The following is a 24,052-nucleotide window of genomic DNA, read 5'->3' on the forward strand; positions in this document are numbered from 1 at the left end:
TTCAATGGGATTACCATCACCGAATCCCCCTCCATCAACAACCTTAGGGTGGCCATTGACCAGAAACTTAACTAAACCAGCCACATAAATACTGTGGCTACAAGAGCAGGTCAGAATCTGGGTATTCTGTGGTGAGTGACTCAACTCCTGACTCCCCAAAGCCTTTCCACCATCTACAAAACACAAGTCAGGGGTGTGATGGAATACTCTCCACTTGCCTGGATGAGTGCAGCTCCATCAACACTCAAGAAGCTCGACACCATCCAGGACAAAGCAGCCCGCTTGATTGGCACCCCATCCACCACCTTAAACATTCACTCCCTCCACCACTGGTGTACCGTGGCTGCAGTGTGTACCATCTACAAGATGCACTGCAGCAACTCGCCAAGGCTTCTTCGGCAGCACCTCCCAAACCCGCGACCTCTTCCACCTAGAAGGACAAGGGCAGCAGGCGCATGGGAACACCACCACCTCCGAGTTTCCCTCCAAGTCACACACCATCCTGACTTGGAAATATATCGCTGTTCCTTCATCGTCGCTGGGTCAAAATCCTGGAACTCCCTCCCTAACAGCACTGTGGGAGTACCTTCACCACACGGACTGCAGCGGTTCAAGAAGGCGGCTCACCACCACCTTCTCGAGGGTAATTAGGGATGGGCAATAAATGCTAGCCTTGCCAGCGATGCCCACATCCCATAAATGAATTTTAAAAAGCTTGCATTTATATAGCGCCTTTAGTCGTATCCAGATTCAACACGTTGACAAGTTGGATAGAGGAAGCCATGAAGTAAGGCTTCACAGTCCTCGTTGCTGCCCAATGGTCTCCTCCTACACAGACCACCAGACATGCTGAGGGAGTGCCCAGCATAGGGATATGACAGGAGTCGGTACAGATGAGGCTGCAGTCTCTCAAGGGAAAGTCCATCCATCCCATCAATGCCCCTTTCGTTCTCCACTAACCCCAGCCTCTGAAACGAGAGCTGAACCAGCTGAAGGCCCATCGGATGACCCCGCACAAGGAGGGACAGTACCACCTCAATCCAAAGGGGCTCCCATTGAGACCCTGCTGCCCGTCATCTCACTTACTCCACCCATTGGATAAGTACTTAGAAGTAGTAAACACTAAACTCACATGCAAATACCAAAAATAGAGGAATAAATCCAGGGAGTTTCTTTCTGATGATGCAGAATAAAGTAGGAGCATATCGAAGTACAGGCATCCATGGTAGTTTATTGAGTACATGCTTTGGCCAGTGTGTGCAGCCTACATTACAACAATGACTACATTTCATTGTAACACTATTGGCTGTGAAGTGCTTTGAGACATGCTGAGGTCATAGAAATATAGAAGATAGGAGCAGGAGTAGGCCATTCGGCCCTTCGAGCCTGCTCCGCCATTCAACGAGATCATGGCTGATCATCCAAACCCTAGCACCCAGTCCCTACACCGACAGCCATCCCACCCAAACCCTATCCCCATAACCCCCACGTATTTAATCCCCCCTAACACTAAGGGTCAATTTTTTTATCATGGTCAATCAACCTAACCCGCACATCTTTGGACTGTGGGAGGAAACCGGAGAAAACCCACGCAAACACGGGGAGAATGTGCAAACTCCACACAGACAGTCACCCGAGGCCGGATTTGAACCCGGGTCCCTGGCGCTGTGAGGCAACAGTGCTAACCACTATGCCACCGTGCTGTCATGAAAGGTGCTGTCATAAATGCAAGTCTTTCTTTTTCTCTAGTCTTGTTTGCAGTTTCCATGGTTAGTCCTCTATGTATTGGAAAGTTGCACAGCATGCAGCCCAACATGATCAAAAGGGAATTGGATATATACTTGAAAAGGAAGCATTTGCAGAGCTATGGGGAAAGAGCGGACTAATTGGATCGCTCTTTCAAAGACAGGAACAATGGGCCGAATGGCCTCCTTCTGTGCTATATGATTCTATGGTATTCGTGGAGATCCTGTTGGGATTGTACTGCAATAGGCCCACTGATCTGCCAAGGCCTCTGAAGCATTGCTTCAAGATTCTACTGATATCCTCTTTAATAATTCTGATTGCTGCATAACATCTATTCTCTGCTTCTACCTGTGGCTGGCATAAGGAGGTCATTGATTAAAGCAGCGGCAGCAGCGAGAGGATAAAGAGCGGCCCAAGAGCAGACCTGAATTGAAGCAGCGGTGAGGCTCCGATTCAAAAACAACAACAAAATTAGCGTGACGTCACAGGAGAGCAGGTAGGTGATTGGTTGGTGAGTATTACAGCTTTTTTTTGCTCTCTAAGTTAGGGAAAGGGGTTAAATTAAGAGCTGAGAAACTATAACTTGCTAGTATTTATTAAATTAATAACTTAAACTAGACAAAATAATCAAACAATAAAGCTAAAATATCATTGAATAAAAGCTTTAACTAATGAATTAATAAATAAAACAAGGTTAGAGATGGCAGGGCAGGTGGTGTGTCGTAACTGCAGCATGAGGGAGTTTGTGGAGAGCATTGCGATCCCAAGCAACCACATCTGCAGTAAGTGTCTGCAACTCGAGGAACTTCGGCTCAGCATTGTTGAGCTGGAGTACGAGCTGCAGACATTGCAATGCATCAGGGACAGGGAGAGTTCACAGAATCACAGAAACCCCACAGTGCAGATAGAGGCCATTTCGGCCCATCGAGCCTGCACCAACACATATCCCATCCGATCCCCGTAACCCCTACACCAACACATATCCCACCCTATCCCCGTAACCCCATGTATTTAATCCCCCTAACACTAAGGGTCAATTTATCATAGCCAATCAACCTAACCCGCACATCTTTGGACTGTGGGAGGAAACCGGAGCACCCGGAGGAAACCCACGCAAACACGGGGAGAATGTGCAAACTCCACACAGTCACCCGAGGCCGGATTCGAACCCGGGTCCCTGGCGCTGTGAGGCAACAGTGCTAACCACTATGCCACCGTGCTGCCCTTTACCTGGAGACTTTGTTCCAGGAGGCAGTCACACTCTAGGTTAAGTAGTACTTTAGAGTTCGTCAGTGGTCAGGGACAGGAGGGTGTGACTGCGAGTCAGGGGACCCAGGATGTAGTGATGGAGGAGCTTCAGCCCTGGACCTTGTCCAACAGGAACGAGGTACTTGCTGCCTGTATGGATGAGGAAAAGGACTGCAGGGAGGATGGGCAAACTGACCACGGCACTGTGGTACAGGGGGCCATCCAAGTGTTGGGAGAAGGAAGGAATGTTGTAGTAGTAGGGGACAGTATAGTCAGGGGGATAGATACTGTTCTCTGCAGCCGTGAAAGAGAGTCCCGAATGCTGTGTTGCCTGCCCAATGCCAGGGTTAAGGATATCTCCTCGCAGCTGGAGATGAACTTGGAGTGAGAGGGGGAGGATCCAGTTGTTGTGGTCCATGTAGGAACTAACAACATAGGTAGAACTAAGAATGAGGTTCTGCTGAGGGAGCTTGAGGAGCTAGGGTCTAAATTAATAAGCAGAACCTCAAGTGTAATAATCTCTGTATTACTACTTGAGCCACACGCAAATTGGCATAAGGTCAAGCAGATCAGAGAGTTAAATGTGTGGCTCAAAGAGTGGTGTGAGAAAATGGGGTTTTAATTTATGGGGCACTGGCACCAGTACTGGGGAAAGAGGGAGCTGTTCCGTCGGGACGGGCTCCACTTAAACCGGGCTAGGGCCAGCATCCTGGCAAATCGAATAACTTGGGCTTTAGATAGGGCTTTAAACTAAAAAAAGGGAGGGGGGGGAAGAGGGGTCAAGTGAGGGGAAATTTAGAAATCTAAAAGGACAAGGCAATAGAGCAGTGTAGCGATTTGGGTAAAAATAAGCAGAGTATGACAGGAAGGGACAGAGAGTTTAACGGTAGCAGTGCACCAGAGAATAAGGTCAAAGCAGGGAATAATGGTAAAAAATTTAAATTAAAGGCTCTTTATCTGAATGCATGAAGCATTCGTAACAAGATAGATGAACGAATGGCACAAATAGAGATAAATGGGTTGGATCGTATAGTCATTACAGAGATGTGGTTGCAAGGTGGTCAAGGTTGGGAACTAAATGTCCCAGGGTATTTGACATTTCGAAAAGACAGGCAGAATGGAAAAAGAGGGGGAGTAGCCCTGATAATAAATGATGACATAGGGACGGTAGATAGAAAGGATCTCAGCTCAGAAGATCAGGAAGTAGAGATAAGGTGGAGATAAGGAATAACAAGGGGCAGAAAACATTGGTAGGGGTAGTATATAGGCCTCCTAACAGAAGATATGCCGTTGAACAGAATATTAATCAAGAAATAGTAGGAGCTTGTAACAAAGGTAATGCAATAATCGTGGGGGACTTTCATCTTCATATAGACGGGACAAATCAAATTGGCAAAGGTAGTCTGGAGGACGAGTTCATGGAATGCATTCAGGACAGTTTCCTAGAACAATACGTCATGGAACCAACCAGGTTATTTTAGATCTTGTATTGTGTAATAAGAAAGGGTTAATTAGCAATCTCATAGTAAAGGATCCTCTGGGGCAGAGTGAACATAATATGATAGAATTTCACATTATGTTTGAGAGTGACTTGCCTAAGTTCGAAACTAGAGTCTTAAACTTAAATAAAGCCAATTACATAGGTATGAGGGGCGAGCTGGATAAGGTAGATTGGAAAAATAGGTTAAAAAGTACGGCAGTAGATAAGCAGTGGCTAGCATTTAAAGAAATATTTCATAATTCTCAACAAAAATACATTCCATTGAGAAACAAAAACTCCATGGGAAAAGTGATCCAACCATGGCTAACTAAAGAAGTTAAGGATAGCATTAGATTGAAAGAAGCAGCTTATAATGTTGTGAAGAATAATAGTAAGCCTGAGGATTGGGAGAGTTTCAGAAAACAGCACAGGATGACCAAAAAATTGATAAAAAGGGAGAAAATAGAATGAGAAAACTAGCAAGAAATATAAAAGCAGATTGTAAGAGCTTCTACAAGTATGTAAAAAGGAAGAGAGTAGCAAAAGTAAACGTTGGTCCATTAGAGGCTCAGACAGGAGAAATTATTATGGGGAATAAGGAAATGGCAGAAACGTTAAATAAATATTTTGTTTCTGTCTTCACAGTAGAAGACACAAAAAGCATACCAAAAATGGTGGGGAACCAAGGGTCTAATGAGGGTGAGGAATTTAACGTAATTAATATAAGTAGAGAAAAAGTACTAGAGAAACTAATGGGACTAAAAGATGACAAATCCCCTGGACCTGACGGCCTACATCCTAGGGTTCTAAAAGATGTGGCTGAAGAGATAGTGGATGCACTGGTTTTGATCTTCTAAAATTCCCCAGAATCTAGAATGGTCCCAGTGGATTGGAAGGTCGCAAATGTAACACTGCTACTCAAGAAAGGAGGAGAGAAAAAACAGGGAGCTACAGGCCAGTTAGCCTGACATCAGTCGTCAGGAAAATGCTGGAATCCATTGTGAAGGAAGTGGTATCAGGGCACTTAGAAAATCATAACATGATTAGGCAGAGTCAACATGGTTTTAGGAAAGGGAAATCGTGTTTGACAAATTTATTAGTGTTTTCTGAGGATGTAACTAGCAGGGTAGATAAAGGGGAACCAATGGATGTAGTATATTTGGATTTCCAAAAGGCATTCGATAAGGTGCCACATAAAAGGTTATTACACAAGATTAGGGCTCATGGGGTTGGAGGGTAATATAGTAGCATGGATAGAGGACTGGTTAACAGACAGAAAACAGAGTGTAGGGATAAACGGATCTTTTTCAGGTTGGCATGCTGTAACTAGTGGGGTGACACAAGGATCAGTGTTGGGGCCTCAGACACTTACAATCTATATTAATGACCTAGATGAAGGGGCCTAGTGTAATGCATCCAAGTTTGCTGATGATACCAAGCTAGGTGGGACAGTAAGCTGTGAGGAGAACACTCAAAGAGTTTGCAAAGGGATATAGATAGACTAAGTGGCAGCAAGGTGGCAAACTGTAAAAGCTTCTATAGATATGTGAAGAGAAAAAGATTGGTGAAGTCAAGCGTAGGTCCCTTGCAGTCAGAATCAGGGGAATTTATAATGGGGAACAAAGAAATGGCAGACCAATTAAATACATATTTTGGTTCTGTCTTCACAAAGGAGGACACAAAAAACCTCCCAAAGATGTCGGGGAACATAGGGTCTAATGAGAGGAAGGAACTGAATGAAATCAGTATTTGTAGGGAAATGGTGTTAAGGAAACTGACGGGATTGAAGGCCGATAAATCCCCAGGGCCTGATAATCTACATCCTAGGGTACTTAAGGAAGTGGCCCTAGAAATAGTAGATGCATTGCTGGTCATCTTCCAAAATTCTATAGATTCTGGAACAGTTCCCATGGATTGGAGGGTAGCTAATGTTACCCCACTATTCAAAAAAGGTGGTAGAGAAAAAGCGGGGAATTATAGACCGGTAAGCCTGACATCGGTAGTGGGGAAAATGCTAGAGTCCATTATAAAAGATGTAATAGCAGAGCACTTGGAAAACAGTGACAGGATCGGACAAAGTCAACATGGATTTACAAAAGGTAAATCATGCTTGACTAATCTACTGGAATTTTTTGAGGATGTAACTGGTAGAATAGATAAGGGAGAACCAGTGGATGTGGTGTATTTGGACTTTCAGAAGGCTTTCGATAAGGTCCTGCATAAGAGATTAGCGTGTAAAGTTAAGGCACGTGGGATTGAGGGCAAGGTACTGACTTGGATAGAGAACTGGTTGGCAGACAGGAAGCAAAGAGTTGGAATAAACGGGTCTTTTTCCGAGTGGCAGGCAGTGACTAGTGAGGTACCGCAGGGATCGGTGCTAGGACCCCAGCTATTCACAATATATATTAATGATCTAGACGAGGGAACTAGATGTAATATCTCCAAGTTTGCAGACGACACAAAGCTTGGTGGGCATGTGTGCTGTGAGGAGGATGCCGAGAAACTCCAGTATGATTTGGACAGGTTGGGTGATTGGGCAGATGCATGGCAGATGCAGTATAATGTGGATAAATGCGAGGTTATCCACTTTGGTGGCAAAAACAGGAAGGCAGATTATTATCTGAACGGCAATAGATTGGGAGAAGGGGAAGTGCAACGAGACCTGGGTGTCCTTGTGCACCAGTCGCTGAAGGTGCAGCAGGCGGTTAAGAAGGCAAATGGTATGTTGGCCTTCGTAGCGAGAGGGTTCGAGTATAGGAACAAGGATGTCTTGCTGCAGTTCTACAGGGCCTTGGTGAGACCACACCTTGAGTATTGTGTGCAGTTTTGGTCACCTTATCTGAGGAAGGATGTTCTTGCTATGGAGGGAGTGCAGTGAAGATTCACCAGACTGATACCTGGGATGGCAGGAATGATGTATGAGGAGAGATTGGGTCGATTGGGCTTATACTCGCTGGAGTATAGAAGAATGAGAGGGGATCTCATTGAAACTTATAAAATTCTAACAGGACTAGACAGACTAGATGCAGGAAGGATGTTCCCGATGGCGGGGGAGTCCAGAACCAGGGGTCACAGTCTAAGGATAAGGGGTAAGCCATTTAGGACTGAGATGAGGAGGAATTTCTTCACCCAGAGAGTGGTGAACCTGTGGAATTCTCTACCACAGAAGGCAGTTGAGGCCAATTCATTAAATATATTCAAGAAGGAGTTAGATATATTTCTTGAGGCTAAAGGGATCAAGGGATATGGGGAGAAGGCAGGGACAGGGTACTGAGTTTGGATGATCAGCCATGATCTCATTGAATGGTGGAGCAGGCTCAAGGGGCCAAATGGCCTATTCCTGCTCCTATCTTCTATGTTTCTATGGAGTATAATGTAGGGAAATATGAGGTTATTCACTTTGGTAGGAACAATAGAAAAACAGAATATTTTTTAAATGGTGAGAAACTTTCAAATGTTGGTGTTCAGAGAGATTTGGGTGTCCTCATGCAAGAAACACAGAAAGCTAGCATGCAGGTACAAGAAGCAATGAGGAAGGCAAATGGCATGTTGGCCTTTATTGCAAAGGGGTTGGAGTATAAGAGTAAGGAAGTCTTGCTACAATTGTACAGGGCCTTGGTGAGACCACACCTGGAGTACTGTGCACAGTTTTGGTCTCCTTATCTAAGGAAGGATATACTTGCCTTGGAGGCGGTACAACGAAGGTTCACTAGATTGATTCCTGGGATGAGAGGGCTGTCCTATGATGAGAGATTGTGTAGAATGGGCCGATACTCTCTGGAGTTTAGAAGAATGAGAGGTGATTTCATTGAAACATACAAGATTCTGAAGGGGATTGACAGGGTAGATGCTGAGAGGTTGTCTTCCCTGGCTGGAGTGTCTAGAACTAGGGGGCATAGTCTCAGGATAAGGGTTTGGCCATTTAAGACTGAGATGAGGAGGAATTTCTTCACTCAGCGGGTTGTGAATCTTTGGAATTCTCTGCCCCAGAGAGCTGTGCATGCTGAGTCTTTGAGTATATTCAAGGCTGAGATAGATAGATTTTTGGACTCTAGGGGAATCAAGGGATATGGAGAGCGGGCAAGAAAGTGGTGTTGAGGTGGATGATCAGCCATGATCTTATTGAATGGCAGAGCAGACTCGAGGGGCCGTATTGCCTACTCCTGCTCCTATTTCTGATGTTCTTATTAGGCAAAGCTGAAGTGGATAGCCTAACTCTCAAAGGATGGCAAAGTTGATTGCCTTAGAATAAAAGTACTATGACTGCTGCCTAGGAAGCAGGCAGTGACCTGCATGATAACAGCAACATACAACAACACCTTGCATTTATATACATCCACCTCCGTAACATCGCCCGTCTCCGCCCTTGCCTCAGCTCATCCACTGCTGAAACCCTCATCCATGCCTTTGTTACCTCTAGACTTGACTATTCCAACGCACTCCTGGCTGGCCTCCCATATTCCACCCTATGTAAACTTGAATTCATCCAAAACTCGGCTGCCCGTGTCCTAACTCGCACCAAGTCCCGTTTGCCCATCTCCCCTGTGCTCGCTGACGTACATTGGCTCCCAGTTAAGCAGCGCCTCGATTTCAAAATTCTCATCCTTGTTTTCAAATCCCTCCATGGCCTCGCCCCTTCCTAACTCTGTAATCTCCTTGAGCCCCACAAACACCCCCCCCGCCACCAAAATATTTGCGCTCCTCTAATTCTGCCCTCTTGAGCATCCCTGATTATAATCGCTCAACCTTTGGTGGCCGTGCCTTCTGTTGCCTAGGCCCTAAGCTCTGGTATACCTGCCTAAACCTCTCCGTCTCTCTACCACTCTTTCCTCCTTTAAGACGCTCCTTAAAACCTACCTCTTTGACCAAGCTTTTGGTCACCTGCCCTAATTTATCCTTATGTGGCTCGGTGTCCAATTTTTTGTCTTACAATACACCTGTGCAGCGCCTTGGGACGTTTTACTACTTTAAAGGTACTATATAAATACGAGTTGTTGTTGTAGTATACTGCCTTTAACATAGTAAAATGTCCCAGACATGAGCGTTATCAGACAGAATTTGATACAGCACCACATAAGGAGACATTAAGGCAGAAAACCAAAAATTTTAAGGAGCATCTTAAAGGAGGAAAGCGAGCTGGAGAGGCGGAGAGGTTTATGGAGGGAATTCCAGAGCTTAATTCAAGATGCAAACCTTCAGGTAAATGACTTAAAATGTATAAGCAGATTTAAAAACTCACTACTGAAGGCACGGCCGCCAATGGTGGAGTGATTAAAATCGGGGCTGCGCAAGAAGCCAGAATTCAAGGAGCGCCGATATCTCGGAGGGTTGTCAGGCTGGAGGAGGTAACAGAGATAGGGAGGGATGAGGCCATGGAGGGATTTGAAAACAAGGATCAGAATTTTAAAATCGAGGCATTACTGGGCCGGGAGCCAATGTAGGTCAGCGAGCACAGGGGTGATGGGTGAACGGGACTTATTCATACAGTGTTCCTAATACAGTGTTCTTGATCATTAACTGGAATCACACTGATGCGAGCCCTCCCTTGGGGTTATACTGACACGGCATATACTCTAGGGGTCCAGATGGCCACATGATTCCAGTGATGAGCCCTTGGACTTTGAGGAATGGAGCAATATGATGACATTGGGAAAAGAGTCATGCTGCTGCTATTCAGTGGGAAAGGAAATTAAAGCGTTGACACTGTGTTATATATGTGGACACCAATTGTGTGATATTGCACATGCGCCTTATGTTAGCTTGGAAGGACCTAGAGGCCTAAAAATTGCACACAGAGGTTACCTGGACAGCCACAGGAAGTATCATCCCTGTGGTCCAGGTTATCCACCAATATCTTCACAGCAAATGGCACAATTCTGCAACTACCCCTGTACTAACTAGGAGCCCACGGAGGTAGTTGTCTTAGCATTGGCAGGTAGATGTACCAGGGTCTGCACATAGGGTTGGGGCATAATGGTGGGTGTGGGTGGAACAGTGCTGATCCCTCCTGTTGTGTCCGGCATGCCTTCTTTCATTTTGCACCATTTCAAGCATAAAATTCTATGGTTTGGGCAGGTTAAAAGCAAACACCGTCATTATTGCCAAATGACCTTGAATATTAATGTCACTTTAAGAACTATCTTCCCTACATGTACAAATTCAACTGGGCTTTAATGACCACTCTGACCAGGCAGAATTAATGCTGGATGAGGCTGACGGACACATTCTGAAAACAATACATGTCAACATCCTCATATGAATCATTAAACATACACAATCAAGCTCTCACACATTCTGTGTGAGCGTGTTACACACCAGCGGGAAAGGCTGGCTGGCAAACTGTGTGACGCACAGTCAGACCCGGCAAAAAGTGTGAGAGGTACAATTTTGGTTCCCGTTGCACGATCAATGCTGGTGGAGGCCTCCAACCACATCGGAAAAAAACCTGGCCTCAAAAACAGTGCCTGCCAGATTGCTGTTGGGTTTTCATTCAAAGGCTGCACATTTACGAGCCACCTTGTCAACAACACCTGACTGCAAACACTTTTTGTGTGACAACATGAGTCATAGCAACGTGATATTGATTTAAGAATGATGAACATCATTCCTTGCTTCTTGTTTACCACTTGTCAAAGCAGAACAAAACACACACCGCACAACACAATGCGCTTTTACTCATCATGTTCCAAAACATTACTGTACTACCAAATGTTACAACGTTTAATCACCACCTTTATTTTCCTAGGACCCAGGAAAATACTTGGCAACCACAGGATGATTATAGTGCAATAGAAATGGGGACGAGGCCAAGATATATTCCCTAACTGGGAACTGTAACTAGCAACAAACCTCTAACAGTAGGCTCCCTTACTAGCATAGTTTTGTTTATGACCTTAGTGATCTCTTATAGCAATAGTCATCCCATGTGGGACTGAGTCACACAAATCGATGCATCTATTGGGATCCACACATTCTGTGGTCCCTTTGCCCATTTGTAGTAATTATTCCATTCCTTTATTAGGATTATAACTCCGATTTATGGTATAAATATATATTTTTTTAAATAGTTTAACGACCCCCCAAAACGTTTCAATCGGCCTTTCACTCTAGTTGCAGGCGATCATTTAGTTGACTCCCGATGCCAAGGGATTATATAATCATTTGTAAGCGGCCCTTACATGTTGCACACATGCCAAGTACATTTGACTTTGTTTTCATGCCACTAACACACAACAAAAACATGTCAACCGGAGCAAGAAGCTGGCGTCGCCTTTCCCAGAGCACCAGTGGCCAGAGGCAGCAGCATCGCTGGCCGCCTGGATCAACCCCTCAGCCCCTCTCCCCCCGGCCTGGATCAACCCCTCTCCCCCCGGCCTGGATCAACCCCTCTCCCCCTCTCCCCCCGGCCTGGATCAACCCCTCTCCCCCCGGCCTGGATCAACCCCTCTCCCCCTCTCCCCCCGGCCTGGATCAACCCCTCTCCCCCCGGCCTGGAGCAGCCCCTCAGCCCCTCTCCCCCCGGCCTGGATCAACCCCTCTCCCCCCGGCCTGGATCAACCCCTCTCCCCCCGGCCTGGATCAACCCCTCTCCCCCCGGCCTGGAGCAGCCCCTCTCCCCCCCCCCCCCCCGCCCCCGACCTGGAGCAGCCGCTCTCCACACCGCCCCCCCCCCGCCCCCGGCCTGGATCAGCCCCTCTCCCCCCGGCCTGGAGCAGCCCCTCAGCCCCTCTCCCCCCCGGCCTGGATCAACCCCTCAGCCCCTCTCCCCCCCGGCCTGGATCAACCCCTCAGCCCCTCTCCCCCCCGGCCTGGATCAACCCCTCAGCCCCTCTCCCCCCGGCCTGGAGCAGCCCCTCAGCCCCTCTCCCCCCCGGCCTGGATCAACCCCTCAGCCCCTCTCCCCCCGGCCTGGAGCAGCCCCTCAGCCCCTCTCCCCCCCGGCCTGGATCAACCCCTCTCCCCCCGGCCTGGATCAACCCCTCAGCCCCTCTCCCCCCAGCCTGGATCAACCCCTCAGCCCCTCTCCCCCCGGCCTGGATCAACCCCTCAGCCCCTCTCCCCACGGCCTGGATCAACCCCTCAGCCTCTCTCCCCCCGGCCTGGATCAACCCCTCAGCCCCTCTCCCCCCGGCCTGGAGCAGCCCCTCTCCCCCCGGCCTGGATCAACCCCTCAGCCCCTCTCCCCCCGGCCTGGAGCAGCCCCTCTCCCCCCGGCCTGGATCAACCCCTCAGCCCCTCTCCCCCCGGCCTGGAGCAGCCCCTCAGCCCCTCTCCCCCCGGCCTGGAGCAGCCCCTCTCCCCCTCTCCCCCCGGCCTGGAGCAGCCCCTCTCCCCCCGGCCTGCTCCTCCTTTACTCACCCTCGCCGGCCAGTGCGGGTAGCCCTTCATCTTGGCAAAGACCAGATCGCCAGCCTTGTAGTCTCTCGGCCTGGGTCGAGCCATCTCTCTCTCTCGCTCTCTCTTTCTCTCTTTGCCCCCCACCCCCCCACCACCTTCGACTGTGAAACCAGGCTTCAAACGGACCGAGATCCACCTCCAAGGAGCCGGCTGGATGAGGAGGATTGAGAGGGGGGAAGAGAGAGAAGGGCAGAGGGGGAGGCCCTGACGGAACAGCTCCGTTATTGCTTTTTTTTAAAAAAATCTCTCTCCCCCCCACCCACCCCACTTGATTTCCGCCTGGAAAGCGATCTCCCCCCTGGAATGCGGAAAGCTCCCGGGGTCTCGGTGCCCTTGACGGCGGATCTGCTCCAGCCGGCGCTCGCTGCAGTTTCAGGCAAAAGCACTGGCGGCCGGACTGGGCTGTCCCTGTCTCTCCCTCTCCCTCCTCACTCACTTCAAACGCATGCGTTTCTGCGTTTAAAAAATGTCTCAAATACAACTCACACATGGGACTGCTACTAGGGGCAAAGAGATACTTTGATTCCCTATTTGCAACATTTATATTTGGTTACAATGTTGCAATTTTCCCACCCAGGAAGTTTACTCACTCTCTTAAAACATGACTGTTCAAACTAAAATGCTAAAAAAGTAGGGGATTCTTTTTCTTCACACCCCCTCCTCCTCTCTTATATGGAAATCTTTGTGGAACGTAATGAGTAATGACTGGGGAGAGAGGAGGAAAAGGGGAAGTTTGTATTTGCACAGTAACAAACATTGTTTGTTCTTGTTTGATGGTTCAGGGAAGTGGTGTTTACACAAGGACTGCAATAAAAAGAAGGCATCTCTTGTGGTTAACGACTCAAGAATCAGGATTATCCATTTAATCTTGCTCTTTCAGGGGTGTAATTGAATGAAGTACATATATAGTGTGTCTCACAAATACAGACCGCTCCTGCTGATCCAAAGTCGCCTTTGTTTGCACTAATTTGAATTATCCAATCATTTGAAAGTAAATCATACAGTAAAGTGGAAATTTTGTGTCAAAATTAATTGTCAGATAATTTGAACTAAACAAATATAAAAAGAGTAAAACCTGTTCTGATAAAAGGGCATAGAATCATAGAAATTTACAGCGCAGAAGGAGGCCATTCGGCCCATCTTGTCCGTGCCGGCCGACAAAGAGCTCTCCAGCCTAATCCCACTTTCCAGCACTTGGTCCGTAGCCTTGTAGGTTACGGCACTTCAAGTGCACATCCAACTACAATGTGACAAGGGTCTCTGCCTCTACCACCCTTTCAGGCAGTGAGTTCCAGACCCCCATCACCCTCAGGGTGAAAAAAATTCTCCTCAAATCCCCTCTAAAATTCTGACCAATTACTTTAAATCTATGCCCCCTGGTTATTGACCCTTCTGCTAAGGGAAATAGGTCCTTCCTATCCACTCTATCCAGGCTCCTCATAATTTTATACACCTCAATTAGGTCCCCCCTCAGCCTCCTCTGTTGCAAAGAAAACAACCCCAGCCTATCCAATCTTTCCTCATAGCTAAAATTCCCCAGCCCAGGCAACATACTTGTAAATCTTCTCTGCACCCCCTCTAGTGCAATCACATCCTCCCTGTAATGTGGTGACCAGAACTGCACGCAGTATTCTAGCTGCGGCCCAACTAGTGTTTTATACAGTTCAAGCATAACCTCCCTGCTCTTATATTCTATGCCTCGGCTAATAAAGGCAAGTATCCCTTATGCCTTCTTAACCACCTTATCTATCTGTCCTGCTACCTTTAGGGATCTGTGGACAGGCACTCCAAGGTCCCTCTGATATTCTGCACTTCTCAGTGTCCTACCATTTAATGTGTATTCTCTTGCCTTGTTAGCCCTCCCCAAATGCATTACCTCACACTTCTCCGGATTGAATTCCATTTGCCATTGTTCTGCCCACCTGACCAGTCCATTGATATCTTCCTGCAGTCTGCAGCTTTCTTCTTCATTATCAACTACACGGCCAATTTTTGCATCATCTGCAAACTTCTTAATCATACTTCTTACATTCAAGTCCAAATCATTGATATATACCACAAAAAGCAAAGGACCCAGTACAGAGCCCTGCGGAACCCCACAGGAAACAGCCTTCCAGTCACAAAAACACCCTTCGACCATTACCCTTTGTTTCCTGCCTCTGAGCAAATTTTGGATCCAACTTTGCCTTGGACCCCATGGGCTTTTACTTTCGTGACCAGTCTGCCATGCAGGACCTTATCAAAAGCCTTGCTAAAATCCATATAGACTACATCACGTTAACTCTGCTTCTCTCTCCACAGATGCTGCCTGACCTGCTGAGTGTTTCCAGCATTTTCTGTTTTTATTTCATCGTTCCAGCATTCGCAGTATATTGCCTTTGTTTGAAAAAGAGTGGGTTTTTAAATCACAATGTGGCTTCTACAATCTTGTGCATTATCCCTGCACAAAATTTGGTTGCTTGGTAGCACCAGCTCATTGCTTACTACATGTTGAATCTTAGTAACGTAGCAAAGTTAAATTCTATAACTGAAATAGATCAGAAAGGAAGTGGCATAAAGTTATTAGCCCAAGAAAATCAAAGGAAACAGCTAATGGAAATTGAGAATGAAGCATACATCTTGTGCATTTGGTGTTGGATCCACTTTGAAGCATCTTAATGCTGTCCCTTTTCATGATAATCATTTCTGATATTATGACAATTTACAATTTAAGGTCAGTATTAACTTTCAGCATCTTAATTACTAAACAAAGTTTGGAACCCTGCAGATCACACATAACTGTGGCTTCAGATTAATTTTCGGTCAGTTTTTAGTGTTACAACATCCAGAACATTTTATACACTTTATTAGCATGAATCAGAACAGTTGTTTAACAATATAATTACATTTCACAGAATAAAGTGCACTGATAAAACCTGATGATAAACAAGAAACTCAGCCATATGTTGCACATTTTATAATTATTTAAAAAATAGAAATTACCTTCACCCTTCTGAGAATATTAAAGAATTAAGAACAGGAGTAGGCCATTCAGCCCCTTGAGCTTGTTCCGCCATTAACATGAAAGTTGAAAACACGCCATTTACTTATTCTGTACTACTTCTCTCTCGCTGCTTTCCCCACAACAAAATAGAGAACCCGTTGGGGTAGAGTTTCTGTTTGTTTCTGCTGGTAATATCAGTGCAATCTGGATGGAACTGGCCAAACCAGAGCAAAAGATTGGGGAATTTTAAATATAAATTACGGCCAAAGCCACTTACGTTCGTGGTTTCCTGCAATTTTTTAAGATTCAATTTGCCCGGATCAGGCCCCACCCACAAAACTGTCCACACGCCGCCGCCCCCCCCCATGTCGAAATTGGGCGATTCTGCCAATTGCACTGGTTTGGGAAGGCTCTTCAAATTGCGCTCATTTTCTATTTTCTTAGGCGTACGGGCACTAGTAGGCACAGGATAGGTGAATTAATAGCACAGATAGAAATTAACAGGTTTGATCTCGTAGACGTGGTTGCAAAGTGGCCAAGGTTGGGAACTAACTATTCCAGGATGCTTAACTTTTAGAAGAGATAGGCAGAATGGAACAGCAGGAGGGTCAGCCCTGAAAATAAAGGATGGGATAAAGACAATAGAGAGAAAGGGGGAAAAATTCGGTTGCTTTGTGCCTCCCGTTAGCGCCCTAAGAGGGCGCAAAGCAACTAGTGCCCGGGCGCGGCGATGTTTGCATCGCTCGCGAAATTGACCAGACATTTTGTGGTGGCGCTAAACATTACTGCCGCAGATCGTGATGTCAGTCAAGTGTGCATCGCCCCGGTAGTGCTCCAGACTGGATATTGAGTGGCGCCCCCTACCTTACCGCCTGCCGCTAGCAATGACAGGTTGAGGGGAGCGTTTTGCAGTCAGGAAGGGACTGGGGGAGTGTTATTTAAAGGCAACCGTTTCCTGCCTTTTTTTGTCGGCAACGTTTTTGCACCACGCATTCTGAGAGAGAGAGAGAGACTTCTGGAGAGATTCAACGCTGTGTGAAGGAGTTTTGGGTACTGAGCAGCACTTTGCAGGTTCATTCTGAATTGACCTTCCTTGCATCGATTTAGAAGAGACTATGGGGGCTGCACTCTGAGCTCGTTCCCTGGGCCTCTCCATTGTTCTTTCCAGCAGATTTGATGTACAGGCCTCTCCAGGCCGAGATTCAAGGTTGCAATGAGCAGGGTGTGGCTGGAGAGCAAGATCGACCCTCCCCTTTAAGAAGTGGCTGGCATCAGTGTGTCTGTGTTCCATTGCTGACTGACATCACATGAGTTTCACCAGCGCTCCGAGGTAGCGCCTCGCTCCTCGGCGTTAGCGCCTTAAGAGAGGTGTGTAGCGCCTGATTTAGCGCTCCAATCACCTCCAGGGGTGATAGAAGCCAAGTTTGCAGTCGGAGGCGATAATTAGCGCCAGGCACTAAACTTTGCGCCCGGCCGATGATTGCACCCCAAACGGGGCGATACCAAATTTCTCCTCCAAAGGATCTTAGCTCTGAAAATCAAGAAGTAGAGTCCGTTTGGGTGGAGCTAAGAAACAGCAAGCGGCAGAAAACATTGGTGGGAGTTGTTTATAGGCCTCCAAACAGTAGTTGTAATGTAGGGCAGAGTATAAATCAGGAAAAAGAGGTGCATGTAACATGGGTAATACAGTAATCATGGGGGGGCTTTAATCTCCACATAGACTGGGCAAACCAAATTTGCAGTAATAGCGTGGAGGACGAATTCATGGAATGTATGCAAGTTAGTTTTCTAGATCAGTATGTTGAGGAACCAACGAGGGAACAGGTTATTTTAGATCTAGTATTGCGCAATGAGAAAGGGTTAATTAATAATCTTGTAGTAAAGGGAGTTTTAGGGAAGAGTGACCACAATATGATGGAATTTTATATTGGCCATGAATTTCCGATCAGAGGATTCCTGCAGGCAGTTTCCTCCGATTGGAAAAAAATCTACGAACTTACCTGCTTGTTCCGTAGATCTCGAGGCTTCCGATCCTGGGCCTCCCCTCTTCGAAATGCGCAGAGGCCCAGGTATTTCAGGGGCGCATGCGGTTCACAAGTGTCCCTGGGATCACGTGGGCCAGGTGAACCAATGGAAGAAGGGAATCCTCCTTCATACTTTTGACAGGTCTGTACGGACAGAACTGTCAAAAGTATGAATGGGGATGACTGCAAAAATGCACCAACACACTGAAATAAATAAATAAAAACCATTACATGTATAAAATGAATTAAAATGCCATTTAATTAAATATTTTAAACAAAAATGTAATTTTTTGAAAAATAAATTTAAATGTTTTAAAGGGGCTAAAAATAACCTTACCTTATTCCACAGATTTTTAGGGCTCGATTTTCCGAGCCCCGTGGAGGCGGGCAAGGAGACGGTCCCGCCTCCGTGCCCTTTTGCCAGGAGGCGGGAGGATGTGCAGCTTCGGGTCTCGTCTCCTGGGGGCGGGAAAGGCTTTTAATCCTTTTAACTGCCTGTTAACAGGTAGTTAACAGGCAGAAAAAGGGATTGGTGCCATTTTACCTTCACAGGTGAAGGCTTCCCGACCTCGGAGAACCCCGCCGGGTTGGAGGAGACATGGAGGAGGTCTGCGGCGGTTGGAGGCACCTGGAAGTAAGGTGTAGAGGTGAGTGATGGGTGCAAGTGTGGAGTGGTAAGTATGCAAGGTGAGTGATAAGTTTAAAAAAGTGTTCACTTACCTTTTTTTACTTCTGTAGCCTTAAGCTGTGCTGGATTGGGAGAGCGGACATTCACCTTGTCAATTTCAGGTAATGGCTGATGGACCCTCTGATCCATCAGACATCTGAAATTTACTTTTTTACAATGTTTTTTCAGTCCTCACCACAAAAACTAATCAAACTAAAGAGAATGTCAGTGACAGCTTCACAGAGCTGTCAAACGCTGCCATTTCTTCTTTCAAGAAGTCTTGACAGATAGCACGTCTGACATTGACGTGATCTGTCAGTGACTTCTTCCCTAATTGGCTTGCTCAATCAGGGGAAAATCCCTCTGATTGGTCAGGTGAGGATGGAGGCGGGACATTGACACGACAAGCAGCAGTCCCGCCTCCAAGTCGCCTCCATTGACAAAATCCAGCCCTTAATGTTTAAATGATATTAAAAAAAAAAAATTTCAGTTATTTAAAACTCTTATGCTGGAAAAAGCAGGCCTTATGCCTACTTTTACCAGGCATAAGAATTCGACAGTCATTCAGCGGGCGGAAGTTGTGCAAAAAGCGCAAATCTCCACCCGCAGAGGCACTTTTCTTGGGCATGCAGATGATCTGTCAAGAGAATTATTGACAGATCGCAAGTGCCGGGTTTCAGGTCATGCACTTCGCATGCCTGAAACCAGCACTTATGCATCATATCTCATATGTACCCGTGTGGGTTGGAAAATCAGGCCCATTGAGTTTGAAAGTGATTTAGTTAAATCGGAAACTAGAGTCTTAAATCTAAACAAAGCAAACTACATAGGTATGAGGGGCGAGTTGGCTAAGGTAGATTGGGAAACTACATTAAAAGGTATGATGGTAGACAAGCAATGGCTAGCATTTAAAGAATGAATACATTGTATTGATTTCTTTGTGGGTTCAATGACGAGACATTTATGAAAGAGAATGTCTTTTAATCTAAAGTCTGTTCAACTCTTTATACAGCATTTACAGGAGACATCATGCTAGTGATGCATCTAGAACGAAACTGAAACTAAACTAAACTCTGCCTCTGTCACATGCCCTCTGCTGGTCAGGCATAAGTAATCAATACATGCAAATATGCTGGTAAGGCATCATAATCAAACAGGCAAATATCATCACTATTTGCTGATATCATTACATCTCCCTTTCTTAAAACAAAAGTATTTTACTTTTAACTAACAACATGTTTTCTTTGTATTAATCTGCATTTTAACTGTAACACTTAATGAACTTACATTAACATTATCATTATCAAGGTTTTTTAACCTTGCTTTGTGTGTTCACATGAAATATGTAAATACACTAGAACTTGAAGAAAGAATAAGATAACATTACTTCCTTCTATAACAATAGTCCTTAAATTTGCTCAATGAGTCTCTCAGGAGGCTTCACGTGTCTTGAGGATTTTCTGATTGATTGTCCTTGAATCTGAGCTGTTGCCTCAGATGATGTGTTCTCAGCTGTGTGATCAGGTTGTTCAACAGTATCAGTCTCTTGACCTGCTGTGTGATCAGGTTGTTCAACAGTATCAGTCTTTTGACTTGCTGTGGCTGGTCCCATGAGAAGACCTCGAAGATTTCTTCGCAGAACAGCACCCTCATCTGTCTGAATGGTGTATGATCTTGGTTGAACTTCACTCAGGACGGTTCCCTTCTGAGTCCATATGTTTGTTTTGTCTTTGTACCTTACTTGGTCACCAGTGTGGAGTTCAGGTAGGTTTTGTGTTCCTCTGTCATAGTAGTACTTTTGCTTTTCTTTCTGTTGTTCTTTGAACTTCCTCACTTTCTCCCCCTCTTTTGTTTTCAGGAGGTTCTCCGGGATGGGTAGGTTTGACCTTAGCCGACGTCCCATCAGGAGTTGGGCTGGTGACTTACCACACTCGAGCGGCATTGTGCGGTATACAAGCATGCTCTGGTAGAAGTCAGTTCCACTGTCTTTTGCCTTGTACATCAGTCTTTTCACTGTCTGGACTGATTTTTCCACTAGTCCATTGGACTGTGGATAGTGAGGACTTGACGTTGTGTGGACAAAGTCCCACTCTTTGGCAAAGTGTCGGAAACTTGCATTGTAAAACTGGGGTCCGTTGTCTGTGAAGACCTCGCTTGCCACGCCATGTCTGGAGAATATGGCTTTCATACATGTTATCACAGCATCTGCAGTGGTGGTGCACAGTCTACAAACCTCTGGATACAGGGAGTAATAGTCTGTGACTACAAGATAGTCCTTCCCTTGACATACGAATAGGTCAGCGCCTACCTTCTGGTAAGGTCTGTCTGGCGCTGGGTGTGGCTTTAGTGGTTCTACCGGATTGCTTGCTCGATATTTCAGGCATATTGTGCAGGTTGACACTTCATTTGTCACATCTTGGTTGATTCGTGGCCAGTACATCACCTCTCGTGCTCTTTTCTTACACTTTTCGATTCCCAGATGTCCTCCATGGATCTTTTTTAACATCTCTTTTCTCAGACTCTTTGGGATAACTATTTTACCTCCTTTGTAGATGATGTCTTCGACCACTGATAGCTCCGCCCTGCAGTTCCAGTACTCTGCCATGTCAGGTGAGCAGTCTTGCTTCATGTTGGGCCATCCATCCAAGATGCTTTTCCTCAGTTGTCTCATTGTTTCATCTTTGTTTGTCTCATTCTTTATGAGCTCCATTTTTGCATCTGCTATGGGCAGTGCACTTGTGATCATGTCCACGTAGGCGTTCACTTTTTCATCCATTTTGGTGTTTGCGGGCTCACTTGGGTCTATAGCTCTGGACAACGTGTCTGCTGTATACATCAGCTTACCCGGTGTGTACGCAACATTCAGTGTATAGCGTTGCAGCCTGATCATCATTCTTTGTATTCTAAGCGGACAGCTATTTAGTGGCTTTTGGAACAATGCAATCAAGGGCTTATGGTCAGTCTCTACACTGATTGCTTGTCCTGCCACAAACTGGTGAAATCTTTCACAGGCGTATGTGATGCTGAGCAGCCCCTTTTCTATTTGAGCATATCGCGTCTCCGCGTCTGTCATTGAGCGCGATGCATATGCAATAGGTTGCCAGTAGTCATATTTTTGCAGAAGAATGGCACCGAGCCCACTCTGTGATGCATCTGATGATATCTTGATGGGTCTCGCTGGGTCATAAAACCTCAGAACTGGTTCCTCTGTGAGCAGTTTCTTTAGATCGCTCCATGACTTCTCATGCTCATGATTCCATTCCCATTCTATGTTCTTTTCAGTTAGTCTTCTCAGTGGCGCCATCTTTTCTGAGAGGTTGGATATGAATTTACCCATGTAGTTAATCATTCCATTAAACCTCTGCATGTCCTTTTTGCATTGTGGCTGTGGCATATTCTCAATGGCGGACACCTTTCTGGGATCTGGTCTGATGCCCTCACTGCTAAGGATATCTCCCACGAATGTCAGTTCTGTCACCCCGAGCTAGCATTTCTCTCTATTCAGCTTCAGGTTTGTTTTCCTTGTTGCTTCCAGCACTTTTTTCAGTCTCTCGTCATGCTCAGTTCTCGTGGTTCCCCATACTATGATGTCATCCATTGATGTATCAACTCCCTCCAGATGCTCATAGATCATATGGATAGTTTTGTGATACACTTCAGGAGCTGAGGCAATGCCAAATGGTAACCTTAGGAATCTGTATCTGCCAAATGGACTGTTGAACGTGCACAGTCTTGAACTTGCTTCATCCAATTTCATCTGCCAAAATCCTGATGATGCATCTAACTTGCTGAAATACTTTGCATTTGCAAACTGTGCCATGATTTCCTCACGTGTAGGAAGCTTGAAGTGCTCTCTCTTTATTGCTCTGTTTAGATCTCTTGGATCCAGGCAAATTCTGAGCTTTCCATTCTTTTTGTCCACAATGACGAGGGAACTCACCCACTCAGTTGGCTCATCTATCTTCTGAATCACATTCAGGCTTTCCATCCTGTCCAACACTGCCTTCAGTTGCTTTTGAAGAGCAAACGGAACTTCTCTGCATGGGTGTATGACCGTTGGCATACTTTTATCTACTCTGATCGTGTGTTCTCCTGGAATGCAGCCTAGACCCTTAAATAGGTCGTTGTACTCTTTCATGAGTTCATCATAGACTGTCTCTCCTTTGCTTTCCACAACGAGGACTCTCTTTACCAGGTTCAGTCTCTCACAGGCTTTTAAACCTAGTATGGCTTGCACATCCTTTGGCACCACGATTAATGCTAGCGTGTGCTCTCTGTCCTTGTGTGTTACTTTGACAATGCATCTTCCTTTCACTGGTATATCAGTACCTGAGTGCCCTGTCACTTTCACTTTTATTCCATGTATCTTTGGTCTGGGTCTAATTTTCTTAAAATCAGTCTCTGATATCACATTAACTTGTGCTCCAGTATCCAATTTAAATGGAATGTGTATGTCATTCACTTTTAGTGTCAACATCCAGTCTCTTTCTTCTTTTTTGTTTTCAGACACAACATCCACATTGAACTCCTCTATCCCGCTTTCATCTACTGCATGGACCTTGCTTTGTTGCGCTTGGTTCTTACAGCAACGGGCATAATGGTTGTTTTTGTTGCAACTATTGCATGTTTTACCATATGCTGGACACTTTTTTGGTATATGCTGTGTACCGCATCGATCACATGACTTTCGATTGCCCCTTTCATTTTTGTTCGCTGGCCACGCCTCTTTTTTCACATTGGCGCTCTTTTTGTTAAACGGTTTGTGTCCGTTCATTCTCACTGCATCCACGTTGCAGCTACTGTCACTGAACAGCTCCTTTGCCTGCGACTTCACAGTCTCTGTAGCCCTACACAGTGCTATGGCTTTTCCCAGGTCTAGATCTTGCTCTCTTAGCAGTCTTTCCCTTAGACCATTATCTGGAATACCACACACCAGTCTGTCTTTTATCAGCGAGTCTGTCAGTCCCCCAAATTCACATGTTTTGCTTCGGTTTCTCAGTTCAGTCACATACTGATCAATAGTCTCACCCGTTTTCTGTACACATGTGAAAAATCTGTGCCTCTCAAACATCACCTTACGTTTAGGTATGCAGTAGGCCTCAAACTGTTCCATTATTTTATCTAGCTTCATTTTGTCGCCATCAGCAGCGAATGTGAAGTTATTATACACCTCCAGCACTTCATCACCCACGACATGTAAGAACAGTGACGCTTTCATTTTATCACCTTTCTCGTCAGCTCCGATTGCTGATAAATACAACCCCAAACGTTGTTTGAACCTCCTCCAATTTTGAGCCACATTACCTGTCAACTGAAGCGTTGCCGGTGGGTGTAAACCTTCCATTTTTTTACTTCGTTAGCTATTCTCCAATGGTAAGCAACGATGTTCTCTTTTGGCTTGCTAATTTGTGGAGAGCTGATTTAACTTCAGATTTTTTCTCTTCATCTCTTTCAATCACTTCTGACACCATGTATTGATTTCTTTGTGGGTTCAATGACGAGACATT

General features: G+C 45.9%; 1 protein-coding gene across 2 annotated transcripts in view; it reads right to left on the reverse strand.

Moving 5' to 3' along the window:
- hdgfl3 (HDGF like 3) overlaps positions 1 to 13,454 on the reverse strand; it is a 149,389-nt gene extending 135,935 nt beyond the window's left edge. The window contains exon 1 of one of the 2 annotated variants that reach the window (XM_085968844.1): positions 12,833 to 13,454. In XM_085968844.1, coding sequence (XP_085824970.1) covers positions 12,833 to 12,916 — 84 coding nt within the window. In that variant the 5' untranslated portion in view covers positions 12,917 to 13,454. The remainder of the gene's footprint in view (positions 1 to 12,832) is intronic. The other variant, XM_085968845.1, reaches the window with a different exon arrangement.
- Positions 13,455 to 24,052: the final 10,598 nt, after the last annotated feature.

The sequence above is a fragment of the Somniosus microcephalus genome, chromosome 27 (assembly GCF_052327205.1).
Source record: "Somniosus microcephalus isolate GS21.2 chromosome 27, FLI_Smic_1.0, whole genome shotgun sequence".
Taxonomy (NCBI): domain Eukaryota; kingdom Metazoa; phylum Chordata; class Chondrichthyes; order Squaliformes; family Somniosidae; genus Somniosus; species Somniosus microcephalus.